An 18,789-nucleotide genomic window follows, 5' to 3' on the forward strand; every position below is an offset into this window, starting at 1 on the left:
GAGATTATCTGATGAGGCAGCTAGGTCAACTGAGTTAGAACTACCTCCCAGTGACAGGGTGACAATTTTGGGGGGGTTTAAAAACCATTGGCATTTTTTCTGTACCTTTATCTAAGGCCAACGCTATACAGGGCAAGCTATACCTTTTAAGAAGATAATTATGTCTTGTGCTTATATGGAGGACCAATGCTTTTCAGACTTCAATACATACAAATCACCAGGGATGTAAAGATGCAGATCCAGCAATCTTAACGTGCCCCTAGGTGATGCACATGCTGCTGGCTCTCGGCCCACCCTGAGCAGAGAGGGGGTGGAGGGAGGTGGGGTACAGGGAAGCAGGGTACTCGCAGGCATGTTTGTGGTATAACCAGCTCTACACTTGCAATTTTCTGAAGGAACTAGTTAGTAATTTAAATGGTCCTATATGGGATGGGGCCTTGCTGGGGTACTGTGTTGTGGCCATGTGTGGTTACTTTTGGCTTTTTTTTTTTAATGTCACTTATTCCTTGCAAGTGCATTTTGGAAAACTGCCTTTTAAGCTGGTATTTTAAAAAAGTGACTCCAGATCTGTACCTCCGGCCCTCAGCACTCCCCTACCTGGACCTGCTGTGACCTGGCTAGTGTTTTCCTTAACCAAACTGTCCCAGAGAGGTGACTTCAAGCTGCTCTTGAGATGCTCCCCGTATCGACTCCTTGCTTTGAAGAACTCAGTTCCTTTGCTGGGTGGATGGCACCAGAACCTTCTAGTAAATTTGAGTAACTGGTTCAATTTTACTTTGTTTGCAGTTTGCAAGAGGCAGGAAGGTTTCAGTTCTCCAGTTATCTGAGGCAGTCAGGGCTGGCGAGGGCAGAGGGCCTGCTGTTCAGCACTGAACAGGAAATGTCTGAGGGAGAGATAAAGAATTCGGTAGCAAGAGCATGAAACAGTTTTATTTGCTGTTGTGGGGATGAAGGGTCAGGAAAGAATAACAAGAAGGGGAAGGAACCTCGACCCCCTCCCCTGCCCCCAATCACTAGGGCACATGGTACAGAGTGATCTGTGTGGAGTAAGTGACCTCCCCCAGCAAAACCTGCTGGCTGATGACAACAGAAAAATCCTGGAAGGGGAATTTCTGATCAGAAAGAAAAAGCCCAGGAAAATAAACTGTTTGCCTTTAGTATGGATTTCCTGTTTTAACATGGGTTTTATTTAAGAGGAGAAAGGAGGGAGAGTGGGGATTTCTGTGTCTCTGGGTTGGCTGAGGCTCAGGCCTTCAGGCAGGTATGGAAGAGGACAGAGACTTGACCCAGCCCATGGGGGTACCACCTTTCTGCTTATTTGATTCCCATCTGCTCCCCAACATCCAGGGCTGACTAGAGGAGCCCACTCAGGCGGAACCCGCTAGTGTTTTACTGAGGAGTATTTGGCTGGGGTGAGCTTCCCCATGGATATTTGTGAATGGAGAGAACCAGGGAGGCTTCAGGGAGGTCTTGAGAGGGAGCAGGGCTTGGAAATGTCCAGGACTGCACTGTGACAGAGGTCAAAGGCAAAACTTTAGAATCTTCTAGAACTGGTCTGAGTGACTTTCTTGCCTCACAGGTTCACGTTTCCTCTTTGATCTTTGCCGAAGCTCAAGGCTTTGCACTGAGTCACAGGGGCAGCTCTGCGTGTGACCCAAGTCCTTCCCCCTCCTTCTCTTCCTTTGTCTCCAGAAAGCTGGTGGGGACATGAGAAAATGCCTTCATTCTCATGAAGACACCCCTCCCTTCCAATTCAAAACAAAACTCTCCCCTCCACAAACCCACAGAATAGAACTTAAAATTCAAAATTAATCTTTAAAAGAGAAATGGACCAATAACTTTCCAAGTCCACCTCATAAACACTAAAAAAACAAATCACCCCAAAGCCAAGAATATTAGTCTGGACTATTTCATGACACAAAGTATCAGGCTGCCCTCCCATGTCAGTCATTAGTGCCTGCCTGGGTCATTTCTACATGCTAGAGGTTCTTCTCAGAACGGCTCTCCACCTGTAGCCACTGTCCACACACCTGAGCCAGGCATCTCATCAGAGCGGAACAAGGTGACAGACACCAGGAAGTTGAAAGGAATTTTGTAGTTCAGGAGATGCTTTGAACACTCTGAGCTTCTCAATTTGCTTTATTGATAATATGTGCACCTTAAATACTAGTTGATTTAATTTTCAACTAGTAGACCACGTTCATTATATCCCTACTTCAAAATCACCGATTTACAACTGATTCTGGCCAAGGAAACTTGTTAGCAAAAGATTAGGATTGAACTCAGACTAAGACTGACTTAGAAGCCAAGTATCATCCCCTGTTCTCACCAGCTGCTGCTTGATTGCCCTTGCCCCATCCTGTAGGAACCAGGCATGGTGGTGCCCAACTATAGTCCCAGCTACTCAGGAGGCTGAGGCAGGAGGATCCCTTGAGCCCAGGAGTTTGAGACCAGCCTGGGAAACAGAAGGAAAAAAAAAAAAAAGTCCATCTTGTAGGGCTGTAGGATTCTTCTGAGCTCTGCTTACAAAAGCCATATACCCTCACTACTCACATCCCCCTTTCCCTGGGTGATATCGGTTGATCCAGGTCTGCGACCCCACTACAGCCTGTTTGTGACGGAGGCCGAGGAATTTACCACAGAGGGGGCCAAGGTGACTGGTGAGACCTTCGTCTCTACACATACACATACATCTATATATAAAACAAAATATTTTAATTCTTTTTACATGGCTACAAACTTTCTTCAGCCAGGTGACACCTGTCTTGTGGCTACAAGGTGACCATGCAGTGACATGAGTCAGCACAGGTCATGCCCGAGCATCAGGACAAGTCGTGATTAAAATTCTGCACTGAGAGCTATGGATTCACGGCAACAAGAGCCACCGTCTCCTGAATCAACTCAACCACGGCTCAAGATGCAGTCTGTCCCAGTGCAAAAGCCACAAGACACGTCATACGTCTTACCCCTATACTGGATTTTTATAAAACACATATTTAGCACAATCAATGTGCTTATTATGCACTCTAACATAGAGCACAGGAACGAGATCGATGGAGCACAACCCCTGCCATCTCCACAGTGGCAAAGTGTGCAGACCAGACAGATGCCCGCAGTGGGATGGCAGGAAGGTAGCGCCACACTCCATGCCTTTCTGCGACTCCTCCAACACTGAGAACTTAGTCTTTGTCCGATTGTGGCAGGAGCAGTCACAAAAACAATGTCATTTCCTAAGGGCAGAAGATGCCAACCTGGCACTGAGGGATTCTTAACCAGAAATCACCCAGAAATCGTTGCCCCAAGTCAGCTCTGCAGAGGGTGGCACTGACTTGGGGGCTGAGGGCTGACGCAGGACCTCTGACACTTGCACACTCACATGCCCCCGGGGGAAAGTGCACTTCCAATGGCTGATACAAAAATAGATTGGCACGCTCTTTTGACACAGGGAGGGTAGAAAAGTTTTCCTTCAGTTCTGCAAATCTGCTTCCCTCATCTGCTCTAGCACTCTGTGCTCAGAGTTGGAATGGGTTTGGAGCGAAGGCCCAGGGTCAGGCTGGCAAGGTGTGCATGCCTGGCAGGAAGCCCCTTGGAGGCAGCTGAGTTCTTGCTAGGTAGAGGCCGTTGCTGTCCTCAGCCTGAATCTTCTTTTCACTTGCTTGTGTAATGAATGGCTCACACTCTTCTCGGCCAGCCAGACTGAAGACTTTGTGAAGTTTCCAGTACTTCTTCTCTGTGAAAACTACGATGAGGATAAGAAGCTTGGTACTTTTATTTTTTGCATTTCCAGTAGTGAACTCTGCTCCACGGCGCTCAGAGGAATGGTCCTTCACCCTGCTGGGCCCTGTGCTAGGAGTTCTGGATCAGGCGTCTGTAATGTGGCATGACTTCGTGCTCTGGTAAATGGAGTGCAAATTCTAAGGCCACTAACACTGGGAATTCAAAGGCAATCAGTTCTCGCCTGTTCAGCCGGAACTTCTCTTCCAGTTTCTGCAATAAAATTAAGACATTTTAGTTTTAAAATTAAAATCTAAGGGTTTTCTTCCAAGTGCAATTTCCCTATCCATCAGCTAGTGAGTGCTCACAGAGAAACTTACGAGTCTGTTTTTTTTTGCTGCTTTCAGAATACCCGAGACTGGGTCACCATAAATACCAGTTCTGGAGGCTGGGAAGTGCAAAGTCAGGTGGTCACACCTGTTGAGGGCCTTGTACTGCTTCAATTCCTGATGGAAACTGGAAGGGTGAGCAGGTACATGCAAATGAGGGACAGCCTTGCTTTTAATGAGCTACTCTTGTGGTAAGTAATCTAGTTCTGAGAAGAACAATTCCCAAGAGAAAGGCATGAATTATTATTATTATTTGTTAATAGACCTTTATTTTATTTATATGTGGTGCTAAGAATCGAACCCAGTGCCTCACACATGCCAGGCAAGTGTGCTACCGCTCAGCCCCAGCCCCAGCCCAGGCATGAATGCTTAATACCATCACCTCTCCAAGGCCCCACCTCTCAACACTGTTGCGATGGGGAAAAATTTTCAACATGAGGTTCAGACGTGGCAAACCATATTCAAACCACACACCCATTACAAGCAAGGCTCTGGAGGAAGAAGGGGAGGTATGGACGGCACTTCCTGCCTTTAGTTCCAGTGGCCTATGGTCTGCTAGGCTCACATAGATCCCATCGCTTCATTTAATCTTAAGACTCTCACAAGGTTGGTATTGCACTGATCTCCATTTTACAGGCTCCAAGGTCAATCACTTGTCCAGGGGTGGCAGTGCTGAGAAGCAAACCTATATGAGACTCCAGCGCCACCCTGTTACATCTAAGTTATTCAGGTCTAGAAGTAAAACTAAAACGGAGCCCATCACCTACAACAATAATAACCACACCTAAGTTCTAGAATGCGGGGAGATGATTATTTGCAATTCATTCTTTTCATCTTACCCACAGGGCCTCAAGTCCTGGTGAGGCTGCCCTACTTTCAGTGTCACGTATGTGAGCTGTGGCTCCCTGCCTGTGCATCCGACTGCAGCGGGATGGCATTAGAAATGGAGGAGAAATCTCACCAGTAGAGCTGTTGTTGCCTGCACTCAGATTATAACTGAGATGGGCTTTTTTTCTTTTTTTAAATTTAGTTATACATGGCAGTAGAATCCATTTTGACATAATTATAAAAGCATAGATATACTTTGCTCTAATTCAGTCCCCCGTACCTTACTTTTTCCTCCTCTTTACTGATCTCTCTGCTCTTAGGTTTATTGCTAATGCAAATAGCTTTTTAAACCATTACTGATATATTCTGGACTAATACTATCAGCATTTGCTGTGTGGCATATTATTTAACTATGATGTGAACAGTATAATTTTTATTAATATTTCTCAAGATTCATTAATTCAACAAAAATATATACACAGGTATAAGTGGTCCTACTTTATCCATGGGGGATATGTTCTAAGCGTCCTTAAAGATGTCTGAAACTACACATAATACCTAATCCTATAGATTATTATTATTTTTTACTATATATACATACCTATGGGAAAATTTAATTTATAAATTAGGTGCAATAAGATATTAACAATAATAACTAGTGGTAAAATAGAGTAATCATACTATAGTGAAAATTATGTGAATGTGATCTTAATTATTTATGGTCCTGTACTCATTCTTCTTGTGGTGTGAATTGATATAATGCCTCTGTGATGAGATGAAGACCAGCGATGAAGGCATTGGGACGAGTCAGGCTACTCGGGGTCACGTGAACACAAGTACTGTGATACTGGGAGAGTCAACCTGACAAGCCAGATGGCAAAGTGACTGATGGGCAGTAGCATATGCCATGTGGGTATCCTGGACAAAGAGATGACCCATGTCCCAGACAGAGTGAGATTTCATCACGCTACTCAGAAGCATGCAGAATTTAAAACAAATTGCTAATTTCTGAAATTTTCCATGTAGTATCTCTGGACTGGTTGACTGTAGATTGGCAAGTACCTACCTCAGCTCTTTTCCTTTCCCTTTGCTTCTCAACTAAAAATGGTGCTCCCTAGCATGGCCTCCCATGGCTGTGGCATGCCCATTGTCTGGACTGTATGTTTGTGTTTCCCACAAATCCATGGATGCACAATACCCTATACTCCTAGAGGCTTCACCTCCTAGTAATTAGGCTCAGAGGAGATCTTAAGGGTAGAGGCCTCATGATGAGACCAGTGTTCTTACAAGAGAGACCAGAAAGCTTGCTCTGTCTCTCCCTATGCAATTAAGGATACAGCAAGAAGATACCTGCAAGTAAGCAAGAGGGCCCTCATCAGGAATCAAAGCAGCTGGTACTTTGACCTTGGGCTTGCCAGTCTCCAGAACTACAAGACATAAGTTTCTGTGGTTTAGGAGACCTAGCCTACAGTATTTTGCTATGGTAGCCCAACCTAAGACACCCCTCCTCTTGGGAACTGTGAGTAATAAACCTATCATTTCAATGGCATTTGTCTCCTGACTGTTCCCCAAATTTCCTATTAATATACTGAATTTTAAAACAGGTATTCATGCATTCACCTTATGAGATCAGTGTTTTCTTGCTTTGATGAGACTCTCCTTTAAAAGAAAGATGATAGTACCCCAGGAAGTAACCAAGGCAGCAGGAGGCCAGGGCCTGCTAGACCACGGATGTTTTTAGGGTCTCACTGTTCACAAGACCTCTTGTGAACAGACCCCGTGTCATTACAGTAGTTTCCACTCCTCATGGTGTCTAAGAATAGATTTTTATGGCCAGATCCAATGTTGGAGCTCTTGGTCTTGTCCAAGTAGGTCATCTCCCCCGACTCTAAGAGAGCCTAGGAGAAGGCATCTGACATTGCTTATGGGAAGGACAACTTCACGGCCCTTAGTTTTGTATTACTAGGTGTCACAGCCAGGGTCCTTTTGAGAAGACCCCTGGACTGAAAGTGTGTCCCCTAGACACCAGGATGTAGGCTACTTACATCAATTAAATGCTTGACTTCATGCTTTTTGAGGTCACTTCCGATCTTGGCTGCTAACAGCACACACGCTCCAGCACAAAGCTTCCGGTTCTGCTTGTTGAGCTTTCCCTTGAGGGCGAGCTTCTCAAAGTAGACGAAGGCCATGGCCACCGTAGGCTCCTCAAAGCCACAGTCCTCCTGGGCAAGTTTCCGCATCTCTCGTTTCAGACTAAGACAAAGAAAGCAGGGAAGAATCTCACTAGAACCCAAGAGTCTCAGGGGACCCCCAAAGAGGAGGATGACTCCATCGGGAAAGCATCTTCTCTTTTTCATGCCCAGAGGGTGATGTGGGATGGGATTAAATCCCCAGAAGTGTGAAGGTTACATTATGTGTGGAAGAAGGCCACACAGTTGGGGGTCCGGACCCTCCCTGGTTGGTCTGGCTGCCCAGACCATGTTCACTTTTGCCCCAGATCCAGTGCCAAAAATCGCCACTTCCAGGAGGATGACAGACAGGCAGCAGGCCAGGCAGACAGAGGGGCCAGCAAGGGCGCCAACGAACATGACGCGGAACACAGAAGGACCCCACTGAACACATGTGGATATCTGAGGGTCCCCTTGGAAACTAAGGGCGGAGCTATCCAGAGTCAAAGAGGGACACCATCTGGGGAACTGTGCTCATTCCAGGGATGATAATAGAAATAAATCAGGCACTTGGTCTAAACTCTGCCAAATATCAGTTATGTTCATTAACTAGGACAGAAAAGGAGTCAGCCTAAGAGCACATCAACCAGTGTCCTTGGGAAAGCTGCCCAGCAAATGGACAAAGTGTGAATACTTGATTTTTCTCAAAGTTTTTTTTTTTGGGGGGCGGGGGGGGTTCTTTGGCTTGGAACATGCCGGAATCAAATCTTATCAGGATGTACACTAGCATAAATACTTACCGGCACATATTCCAACATGACATGGCTGTGTAGCCTAGCTTCTGTTACCATGCTGTCACAGCACACAGACACTAGTAGCTCCTCTCTGGCCCAGCAGGGTCAGTCACCTTAACTATTTGGCTGACAGCCAGGGTCACCGTAGGATTGATCTAATCAACTACATGGGAAGTACAGCTTGTCTTTTTTTTTTTTTTTTTTTTTTTGCTGCTTTGGTGACTACTTAAATACAGGTCCTAGCTATCATCTCTGGGAAAGTGATTTTAGGTAAAGTTATCCCATTCCCTAAGATATTAACCCTCTTCTCTTTGGCTTTGCATATACTTGAGAAACCAGAGAACTGAATGTCACCCATTCTGTTTTTCAAAATATACGTCTTACTGAGCTGGCACACTGCATGCCCATAGACTGAAATGTTTTCTTTCACTGAATGAATGTCCTTCCAGATCTGTGTCAATCATAGGTCTGGAGCTTGGCCTTCTGTCCTGGCTCTCTGGACTCTCCCACCACATCCAGGCACGAGTCAGCCAGCTGTAAGACTGTTTTTTTTCCCCCCTTAACTGAATGTTAATGCTTCATTCCTCAAAGAACAGGAAAAAAAACATCATACAAAGCATGAGCTTAATGCGGGCTGGAAGAGAGGCTAGAAGGGCAAGTTCAAGGTGAGTTAAAGTGACATAAGTTTCCCGTACCTCCTTATTTTGCTGAGTGTCAGCTTAATATGAGGAAACTTCTCCTTGAAGGTCTCGTTCATGTCCTTCTTGAGATCTGAGGGCTTCACATAGTCAATTACTGTGGTCTGTAACAGATAAAGCAAACAGGTCACTCATTAAGTAAGGGTCCTATGAACTAATGACATGCAAGTCACAGCCAACTTACAACTCCAAAAATGTGATGCAATGAGGAAACTCAGATTAGAGCCACAATTAGGGTCTCTGCTGAATCCAGGAGGGACAGTGGCTTTCTGGAAGCAGATGGAAAGAAAATCAATCACCTCCTCCTACTGATAGTGATCTTTTAAAAAAACTAGCCTGTAGACCATCAGGAGAGAGGGAGGGGAGTCTCTCTTTACTGCATTTCAACCTATGGTTCACACAGTGCGGTGCTTAAAGGCACCAGGTTTGAACTTGCACAGATCTGGGTTCAATCCACAGCAGACCATTCATCAGTTGCGGGCTTTGGAAGATGTAGTTAATCATCCTATCTCAAGTGGCACGTCTGTAAAATGAAAACAATAACTGTACCTACTTTACATGGCCACTTGGAGAACTATGTGAGAAGTCAAGAGCTCATGGCATACAGCAAGCACAATAAATGCTAGTTACTGTATTTTTTAAATGTATTGACTAGTGCATTACAGTTATAAAAACAGCGGGGTTCACTTTGACATTTATAAATGCATAAACTGTATTTTAAAAATTAGAAAATGTACAAAACTTACCATTTTAACCATTTTTAGGTGTATAGTCTAGTGGCTTTAAGCACATTTCACATTGTTAAGCACCCATCGCCACCCTCCACCTCCAGAACCTTTTCATCTTCTGAAAAGGGCAGCTCTGTACCTATCAAACTCTAATTCCCCATCTACTCCCTCCAGCCCCTGGCAACCATCACCCCACCATTTTCCTCTGTGCATCTGCCTCACGTAAGTGGAATTATGTATTTGCCTTTTTGTTACAGGCTTATTTCCCCTTCACATGTCTTCAAGGTTCATCTGCACTGCAGCATGTGTCCGAATTTCCTTTCTTTTAAAGAGGCTGAATGACATTCCATTGTATGTATATAATGGTAGCTATTATTAACAGTCCCTTGAAACTTGAGTTCCTCCCCGCTCTCTAAATTCTATTCATCCCTGAAGACTGGCTCCTTTGAGCGCTTTCTGAATATTCTAGTCTTCCTTGTTTCTCCGTGCCCTGCACAGTTAACTGTCAATTAAACAGTCTTTTGCTGGGTTCCCTGGTTAGTCTCATCCTTCCTTCACTGTACGCCTGCCAAGGGCTGGCTGTCTTCTGGCTGACTGTATGGCAAGAATCTTCACCAAGCAAAGCCAGAGGAAGCAGCAGCTGCAAATTCAGATGTGAAGGCCCATTCCCAAGCATGGCCCACCGCCAGCAAAGCACATCCAAGGTTTCCTTAATGGCTCTAACAAAAGTTGGTGGCTTTCTCTGATCATTTCCATGTATGAGATACTTGGTTTGATTTTTAGAACAAGCTCATGGAATGTCTCTGGTGGTAGTTTACAGCCAAGAGCATGCAAACAGCTAATAGATCCCAATTCAAACAGATCTTAATGGTACCTTCTTTGCTTCTCTGGAGAATTAAAGCAAATGGTCCCAATATAACTCCCAACCTGGCTTAGAGTTTTGTAACACATGAGTGAACAAAGACTTGGTGCATCTTCTTCCTGATACTTGATCAGGAAGGGTCTCCCTGGGGCTGGTCCGTAACATGCCCATTCTCTTACGCGCCAGTGATGTGCTTTTTGAGAAGTGGTAATCCAACTCTGACCAAAGTATTTGAACACGTGCATGTGTGCTTGCACTGTGTGGCAGGGAGGGGAGGTGCACTTGGAATTTTTATGGAGGCCTCTCTGGCTGCCAAGGTCAGGCAGAGTGGGCACTGCCCTGGGGCAGCTCTCCAAGATGGATTTGCCTCCCTTCCTGCTTCAAGAACCACTTAATTTCATCTCAAAAAACATCTCTGGATTGAATAGGATGTAAGATAGATAGATAGACAGATAGATAATTTTTTTCCCATTCCTGGAAGCAGGATGGAGGGTTATCATCTACCATGCTTGCCTCCAGCTGGGCCCACCAGCCAGTCCTTGTATCCTGAATACCCAGCACAATGCCCCCATCTAGGCACCCTGACACACCAGACAGGCCCCTTCTGCTCTTCCGCTGTGGACAAAAACCATGAGACTGGAATGATGTGAGCAGGATTAAGCAAAGTGTCACTTGCCTTTGTCGGGGGCCAGAAGCCCTACGAGTCCTGAGCAAGAATACCCCATTCTGTAATGATCATTTGAGTTTTAAAACTGGTTTCCATGGAAATGTCTGAGGCAATGGGAGGCCTGGATCTCACCCTGCAGCTACCTGGACGGTGCTTCTCTGAAGATCCTTGCAACACTTCTCTTGAAAGAAGGTCCCACTACCAAAAGAGAAGTCTGTGAAGGCATCCCACCCACCCCACCTGATAGACAAGGAAACTGAGGTTCAGAGTGAAGAGGCTCACCCCGACCTCAGAGCTGGGAACTTGGTCTTCCAGATTAGTTGCTTCCAACTCTTCCTCCCACAACCCACTCCCCCCACCAACAGTCCTCCTGGCTTTTCTTTCCTTGACCAGACTGAATGGGCAGTGAGGGGAGCTCCCACCTTAAGGGGCTCTTGGGAGGTCTGGAGAAGTTGGCTGACCATAGAGAGGGCTGAAGTAGTAGCCAGGTGGCTTCCCCTCCAGTGTCAGGCAACCCAGAGAAGGTCACTTAACATGTGGTCCCTATCTGCACCAAGACACATTTCCTAGGTGATTTCTACGTGTTGAGGACCAGGGAGCGGCACATCTGACTCTCCCAGCCTGACTAGCAACTGTCCCAGGTTCAGCTTGTGATGCCGCTTCCGCAGGCTCATCCTGCTAAGCCACCCCCCTGCGCACATTGCTCTTCCTGTGACTCGCCTTCATGAAACAGTAAGGTCTGGACGTCCACAGTGAAGGGCAGGACAGCCAACAGTTCTATTTCCCTACAACTTTGTAGTTAGTAGCCCCAAAACGACTCCAGTGCTTCCTTTAGAATGCTCTGGTATGAGAAGGCAAGACTGGAGCAGAGGTTACACACCTGTCATTCCTGCTACCAAGATGCACTGAGGGAGAGTCCTGGAGTCCATTTTGCAGGTACAGACCACAACACAGGCAGCGTGGGTCTGGGTCTGGTGGTCAGTGCCACCCTCCAAGCCAGGAGTCGGAGTCCTGATCCCAGAGAATGCGAGTTTCTGCAGGGTGGCTTGGGGATCATTTCTGAATTTTGACTTGGGCTGTTCTGTCAGCCTCCTTAATGATTCTCTGAACTCTTCGGTATCCACCCAGCTGTAACACACCCCTTTCTTAAACTAGCAAGAGTGGATACGGAGTTCTGCAACTAAACCATAAACAACACACTCTATACTCCCATTGATGGTCTTCACAACTACCAATGGGGACAACAGGATAAGAGTGTCTGATTCCCTGGAGATCTAAATGTGGTCAGGTCACTGGAGACCACTGGGGGTCTTGCCCCCTATCCCTGACACACATTTCCTGGTGAATCTAAGTCTCAGAATAACTCCTGAATACCAACTCAGCCCAACCCATGGCCCTAGTAAATCATGCTTATCAATCAGAGCACTGGAGGCTGGTGGAGAATATGAAGTAACTATTAGTCTCCTGGGGCTGCTGTGACAAATGACCATAAACTAGGTAATGACAGCAATACACAGTCTCTCAGTCCCTGGGCGGAAAGCCTGAGATCCAGGTATGAGCAGGCTGCGCTCCTTCTGAAACAGAATCTTGAAATAGAAACTCTGGCTCTGGGTAGAGACCTTCCTTACTCAAAGTTTCTGGTGGGCCCTGCTTGTCCCTGGCTTGTAGATGCCACTGCTCTAACCTCTGCCTTCGCATGGTGCTGTCCCTCTTGTCTGTCTTCTATGACTCGTGTCTCCTTATGTAGACAAAATCATGTGAGATCATGAGGCCTACTCCAGTCTGATTTGCATCTTAATTTACTTTTGAATAAGGACACATTCTAAGGTAGTGGAGGGTTAGGAAATCTTTTGGGGGACACGGCTCTGCCCACTAACTCCTAATGGTGCACTCTGTGCAGCTCGCTGGACCCTGATCCATGGCTTCCACACTGAGCCTAGCTCTGCCCCTCACAGAAGGCCTGAGTCTTGGTCTGAGAGAGGACTTCATAGGTAGCTTCCTCCCCTGCCTCCTCTGCTGGCCATGACCGCCCTTCTCTGTGTCCCCGATTCTCCAAGTTGTGGCTCAATGGGAAAGAACTGACTCAGGAGCCAGACCTCTGGGTTTAAACCCAGCTCTGCTGTGCAGTATCTTGGTGGCCTCCAGCAAACTGCTTAAGCATTTGGACTTAGGCTTCCTCCTCTGGTTTCTCCATCATCTGCTAGATGCTGATGGCTGTGGGACATCTGCTCAGGAGGTGGCTCCATGTCCCGCTCACATTCAGCAAACAGGATACTCATTTGGGACAACAGAGTCAGCAGCCCCCAAAGTGACAATCTGACCCCAGACCCTTGCTCAGACAAGGCCTTGCATCCAGAGTTGAGGTTATAAACAGGCCAAATTCTTGGTATTAAACAAATCACCCTGTGACCAGGTCCATCTCTCATGTCTTCAGGGAAATGATGTCCCCATTGGCCTCTTACCCCAGGTCCCAGTCTCTGGAGCACAGCAGGCTGTGATTTCTCAGCACAGTCCTGGACATCTTGAGGGAGCCATATGATAACACTCAGAGGCTGGACATCTCAACCATGTGGGAGACCACTCTCTTCTTTCCAGCCATGGTCATGGGCAAAGAGCACTAGTGGGAAACTAAGCTACAGGCAGGGATTCCCAGCCCCCAGCCTTTCCTTCTGGCTTGGGAGAGAATCAATTAAACATGAGGCTGTTGCCTTGTTTAGGCTCACCTACCAGTGGAATTGTAGGAGTTATAAAAATTAGCAATGCCTGAGTTTTGCCAGAGTGTGTTACTATAAATCAAAGTGCTAATTAAGCAGACTGTGGCTCCTTCCTGGTCTGGGACAGTCTGTGTCATTGACACCTAATTCCAGACCACAGAATTTGCCAGATGAAGGGCTCCTCTTGGCCTGCAGCTGTAGCCAAAGCAGAGCTGGCTAGGAGACGGATGGGCAGCCCTGGCCCTGCGGTGCTTGCATTTTTTTGTAGAAGAGGTCACTGTGCTCTTGGAGAGGTCACTTGAATGCACTTTCTCGCAGCTGCCTGTGCACAGCTGCAAAAAGGGGAAGGGAGGGAGGTCAGCTGGGAGGAGGAGACTATCCAAAACTGTCCACAAAGAAGCCCTGCCCAGCCTGTTCCACTGGAGATGGGAAGCAGAGTTAGGAAGGGCTGGGGTGGGGTGAACACCCATGAATCCCTTCAAGATACCAAAATGAAAAGTTCACGACTTAGTTATCTAGCTGGAAGAGTCCACCACTTCTATCCTGGACATGCTGGGACACCCTTTGTTTTTCAGAAATTGACTAACCACAAAAGGAGTAAGGGCTGCCGAGGAATTGAATTAAGCCCCAGCTGAATTAAGCCCCAGGGTAGGGTTGGGGTGCAATGTGAGCAGGTATGGGCACATATACCGCAATACTAATTCTAGAGAGGTCAGGGGTTCAAAGCAGACAGGTTGCTGGTCTGATTCTGATAAAAGCAGCCAAGGTGCCTCCGCTTCAGGGCCAGGAAGAGCTCTGACCTTTGTCCCCTACTCTCCATAGGAATTTATGAGCACCTCTGAACAGATGTGTTTGCTGCGGATTCTGCTCTGGGGACCAGACTCCTAATCCCTAGAAAGGAACATTCCAAGGGATCTGGGTTCCAGCCCCAGGGCTATTTATACCCTAGGAGCTGGCTGGTGATCTGGGGCAGGCAGACACCTCTCCATGCCTCAGTTTCCCTGCCACACTTGTGAAAGGAAGGAGGCATCCAAGGCAACCATCTGGGCAGCTCCTTCCAGCCCTGCAAAATCAGGGCTCTTCTGCTTTGCCTGCAATTGTCCACCAGCCATCAGCATTTCCAGCTTAGCTGGGCACTGGGAAAGCAGATGTTTGATGCTTGTTCAGGTTAATTAAGCAGGGGGGCGGCCCTGGACTAAATCTATGTAACCACCAACAGATGAGCATTTCAGCTGTCCTGTGCATTTAATCCCTTTCCCTAGGAGGACAGTAAATCACAAGGAAACTATAGGAATGAGCAGGCAGTTGACACAGCCTGGGGCTGTATTTGCTATTTCTACTCCTTGGATTCTAATTAAGAATGTGATCCTGAATGGATTCTCCTTCCCATCCCTTTAGGGGAGTAGCCCTTTAATATTCCTCACCGACATGAAATGGTTTGAGGTTTATGCTGTCACGTAAGGCAGTATAGAGCTCATTCTGTGGCAGGTATCTGCTGGATATTCACCTGGTGCTCCAGAACTTCTGGGTATCTCTACCCACTTGTGATGACACTAGGTGGCTATACCCCCAAGTTCACACATACCCAGATGTTATTTGGATGTACTTCAACATGCATGCTTCTTTTTTAAAAAATATTTTTAGTTGTAGATGTACACAATACCTTTATTTATTTTTATATGGTGCTGAGAATCGATGCATTGGGCAAGCACTCTACCCCTGAGCTACAGCCCCAGCCCCTACACATGCTTCTTAAACAGTGGCCACAGACATGAGCCAAATTTGCATAGAAAGTCATGTTCAAAATTACGAAATGATGACCAAAAATCCAAGAAAAATACTTAGGCAGTGAGCAGATGCTGCACATCTTGGGACTGTTTTTATAAGAAAAAAATGATTTAAAAGAATAGTGTATTACTGATACATGATACAACATGAACGAACCTTCAACATATTATGCTAAGAAGCCAGCACATCTATTGTATGAGTCCACCGATGTGAAACATCAGAATAGACAAATCCAGAGAGAGAGAACACGGGGCCGCCGAGGGATTTGGGAGAACAGGACCAAGGAGGATTACTGAAGCATATGGGGGCTTCTCTGGGGGATGATGAAAATGTTCTGGAATTGATTGTGGTAATGGCCACATAACTGAATATACTAAAAATCCCCACTAAACTGCACACCAAAGACATGAATTGAATGCTACATGAATTATATCTAATAATGCTGTTGCTCAAAACCACACGAGAAACAAAAACAGCCACCCCCCACCACAACCCAACAATGCATTCTAATTTCCCACGCTTAAAGCTGGCAGGCCTCCAAGACCCTGCTCCTCAATTGCTGCCCAGGCACCCGATGGAGCCTCTAGAGAGCACCGCTTCTCTCACAGTGGCCCCCTCCCCCAAAGAGTGAGCCATAGGCACCATGAAAAGTGAGCATCCTGGAAGGGACCTTGCAAGGGAGGGAGGACCCCAGTGCCAGCTGCTATAATTCCCCAGCAGATCCACCCTGCAGGTAGGTACATAATTGCCTAAGTCATCGACACAACTTTTAATGAAACAAAAAGCCATGATGACACCAAAAAATTATGTACATATGAGGGGCACATGGCAGGTTGAATTAGTCGCCCTTTCGTCGAGTTGCTCAGCTCCCACTGCCAGCATCTCACACTGTACTGAAAACCCCGAGTCTCAGACGTTGTCTGTTGACACTGTGGAATGCAGGGAGGGAGTGCTGAGATTCTGCTATCATAAAGAACAGGCACTTTATCATGAAGATCAACTCCACAGATGCTCTCTTGAGACGCAGAGGTATCATAAAGGATAGTTTTTTTTTTTTCCTTCCTCCCTTTTTTTGGTGTCAAAGCAGGGTGAGAGGGATTTCTTTCTGAGAAGGGAAAAGGATCCAAAATTCCATTCAAGTAAAGTTAATTTTGTTGGCATTACCTCAACGCTGTCACTTTCTTCTCTTAATTGCTTTCCACACCCATAAAGGGAGGAAAAAAAAACAACAATGAAAAACCACTACCCGCATGAGCTGCCAGGTTCTAATGATAAATAATAACTCTCTAGTGAAACCCTAATTACATGCCAGGCCGTGCAGCGGCCGGAAGCATCCGGTTCTGACTCAAGGCCTCCTGCCCTCCTGGGCAGCACATTAACTAATGCCCTACAAGAACCTGCATGCAGCCGAGCGGTGCAACGTACTTTCATGTCCTGTGGTCACCTTCTAGAAACCCAAAGACCAAACCGCAGGAATAGCTGTAATTCGGTCTCCATGCCTGGCTTGGGGATTTTTTTTTTTCAAGTTCAGAAATCTCACTTATGCCCTTTCTCAATGGATCTTAGCAGGAGTGATTGCATGGATTCAAGTTTGAAAATACTAATGTCACTACAAGTTCAAGGCCACTTTTAAAAAAGATATCACTTCTACTCTGTAGATGCGCTTTACCTCTGGAACTCTCCAACTCTAAGGCACGCCCTAACTGTGGTGATGAGTGGCCTTTCAAACAATGAAAATATGCATCTGACTATATCCTGGCTGGGTGATGTCATGTGACTCGAATCTCTCCGCTAGGTATTTACCCAGGAAAAATGAAAATATTTGCCCGCAAAAGACATGTGCGAGAATGCTCATAGCAATAGCACTCTTAATGTCTCTATATTGGAAATCTCCCAAATGTCCATCAACAGGGGAACAGACAATTGTGCATCCAACACCACTCAGCAATCAAAAAAACTACTGATATACATGCAGGGGTGTCTCTCACAGATATCAAATGAGAAAGCAGATGGATTTAAAAAAAAAAAAGTACATAGCCTATGATCTCTTTTACATGAAGTTCCAGAATAGGTAGATAAACTAAATATGATGCCAAGTCAGACCAGCAGTTGTCCTAGTGAGGAGATGGACAGGGCAAGGCAGGAGGAAGGCATTTTCTAAGGGGACAGAAATGTCCTATCTAGAACAGAGGGGCGGTGACAGAATTCATGGGATTGTACACTTAACATGGGTGCATTTGGTTGAGTATAAACTACACCTGATACAGCTGCCACAGAATTAGATGGGTAAAAGGATTAGCTCATCACTTTGAGGGGTGCTTGGTTCTGCAGAGGCCACTTGGACATCCCATAGCCTGAAATTCCACAAGAACAGGATATTCCTGAAAGACTGGACAGCAGCCTCAGGACCCAAGAAACCCAGGATAAGGCAACAATACTATGAGGCTGCGTGGTCCCCAGGGCCTACTCCCATCAGCAAGCAGAGGTGGCAGCAGGAAGCCCTGGGGAGAGTGGGCCAGAGCCTGCTTCACAAGCTGGGGGCATCCAGTGAGGGAAAGAGCAGACCTAAGTAGGGTCTGTTGGCTTAGAGCTTCCCACACCCACCTAGGAGCCAAATCTGCCCCAGGCTCTCAAAGACGGCTTTCAGCAACCTGGTTCAAATACCCTCTAGCTTTTGCCCACTTTGAGAGTCACTAGCCTGATACAGGTACATCCCTGAGCCTGGAGCCACAATGGGGAAGAAAGGTTTGTAGGGATCATCATTCTGTGGCCTTGACCTCCCTGCACGCACATGTGTGTATGTTCACAAAGTCAACTTCTTTGACACTTCAGGATTTTCCCACGGGGAAATTCACCTCCACCCATTCTCCTACTGACTGTCCAAGTGGGTTCCTTCCACACACTCTTCCCGGCTACAGTGATTTGTCTCCCCCTTTATAGTCTGACTTCCCCATTTGCTCTAAAGTTAATGAGAATGGGGATTGTGGCTAGTTAGTTTTCCACTGAATATTAAAACACCCAGTCTGGCACACATGAGGGCCCCAACAAATTTGCTGAATGGGTAAATTCTGTACCTGTTACTCAACATGTAAAAATCAAGCAAACACACAAAGACAAAGAACCACCCCTGTACTCTTGTTCCTACAAGTTCAGTGCAAATGCTGAGAAAATAGTCCTGTCATCCATGCCTGCTTCTAGGAAGGGTGTCTCTGGGAAGCTGGGTTGAGGCTCTTTGTGATACATACTGTCATCGGCTTAGATAACAGCGGGCATGGTGGTGCATGCCTGTAATCCCAGCTACTCAAGAGGCTGAGGCAGGAGTACCTCAAGTTCCAGGCCAAGTCTGGGCAACTCAAAATAAAATAAAAAGGGCTGGGGCTATAGCTTAGTGGTACAGCACTTGCCTAGCATGTGCAAGGCCCTGGGTTCAGTCTGCAGC

The 18,789-nt window shown here is 46.5% G+C and overlaps 1 protein-coding gene across 3 annotated transcripts in view; it reads right to left on the reverse strand.

Moving 5' to 3' along the window:
* Window positions 1-2,121: 2,121 nt before the first annotated feature.
* Cables1 (Cdk5 and Abl enzyme substrate 1) overlaps window positions 2,122-18,789 on the reverse strand; it is a 107,404-nt gene continuing 90,736 nt past the window's right edge. For all 3 annotated transcript variants that reach the window (XM_076836935.2, XM_076836933.2, XM_076836932.2), the window contains 3 exons: window positions 8,589-8,695; window positions 6,977-7,184; window positions 2,122-3,987 (listed from right to left, as the gene is read on the reverse strand). In XM_076836935.2, coding sequence (XP_076693050.1) covers window positions 3,847-3,987; window positions 6,977-7,184; window positions 8,589-8,695 — 456 coding nt within the window. In that variant the 3' untranslated portion in view covers window positions 2,122-3,846. The remainder of the gene's footprint in view (window positions 3,988-6,976; window positions 7,185-8,588; window positions 8,696-18,789) is intronic.

The sequence above is a fragment of the Callospermophilus lateralis genome, chromosome 17 (genome assembly GCF_048772815.1).
Source record: "Callospermophilus lateralis isolate mCalLat2 chromosome 17, mCalLat2.hap1, whole genome shotgun sequence".
Lineage (NCBI taxonomy): Eukaryota > Metazoa > Chordata > Mammalia > Rodentia > Sciuridae > Callospermophilus > Callospermophilus lateralis.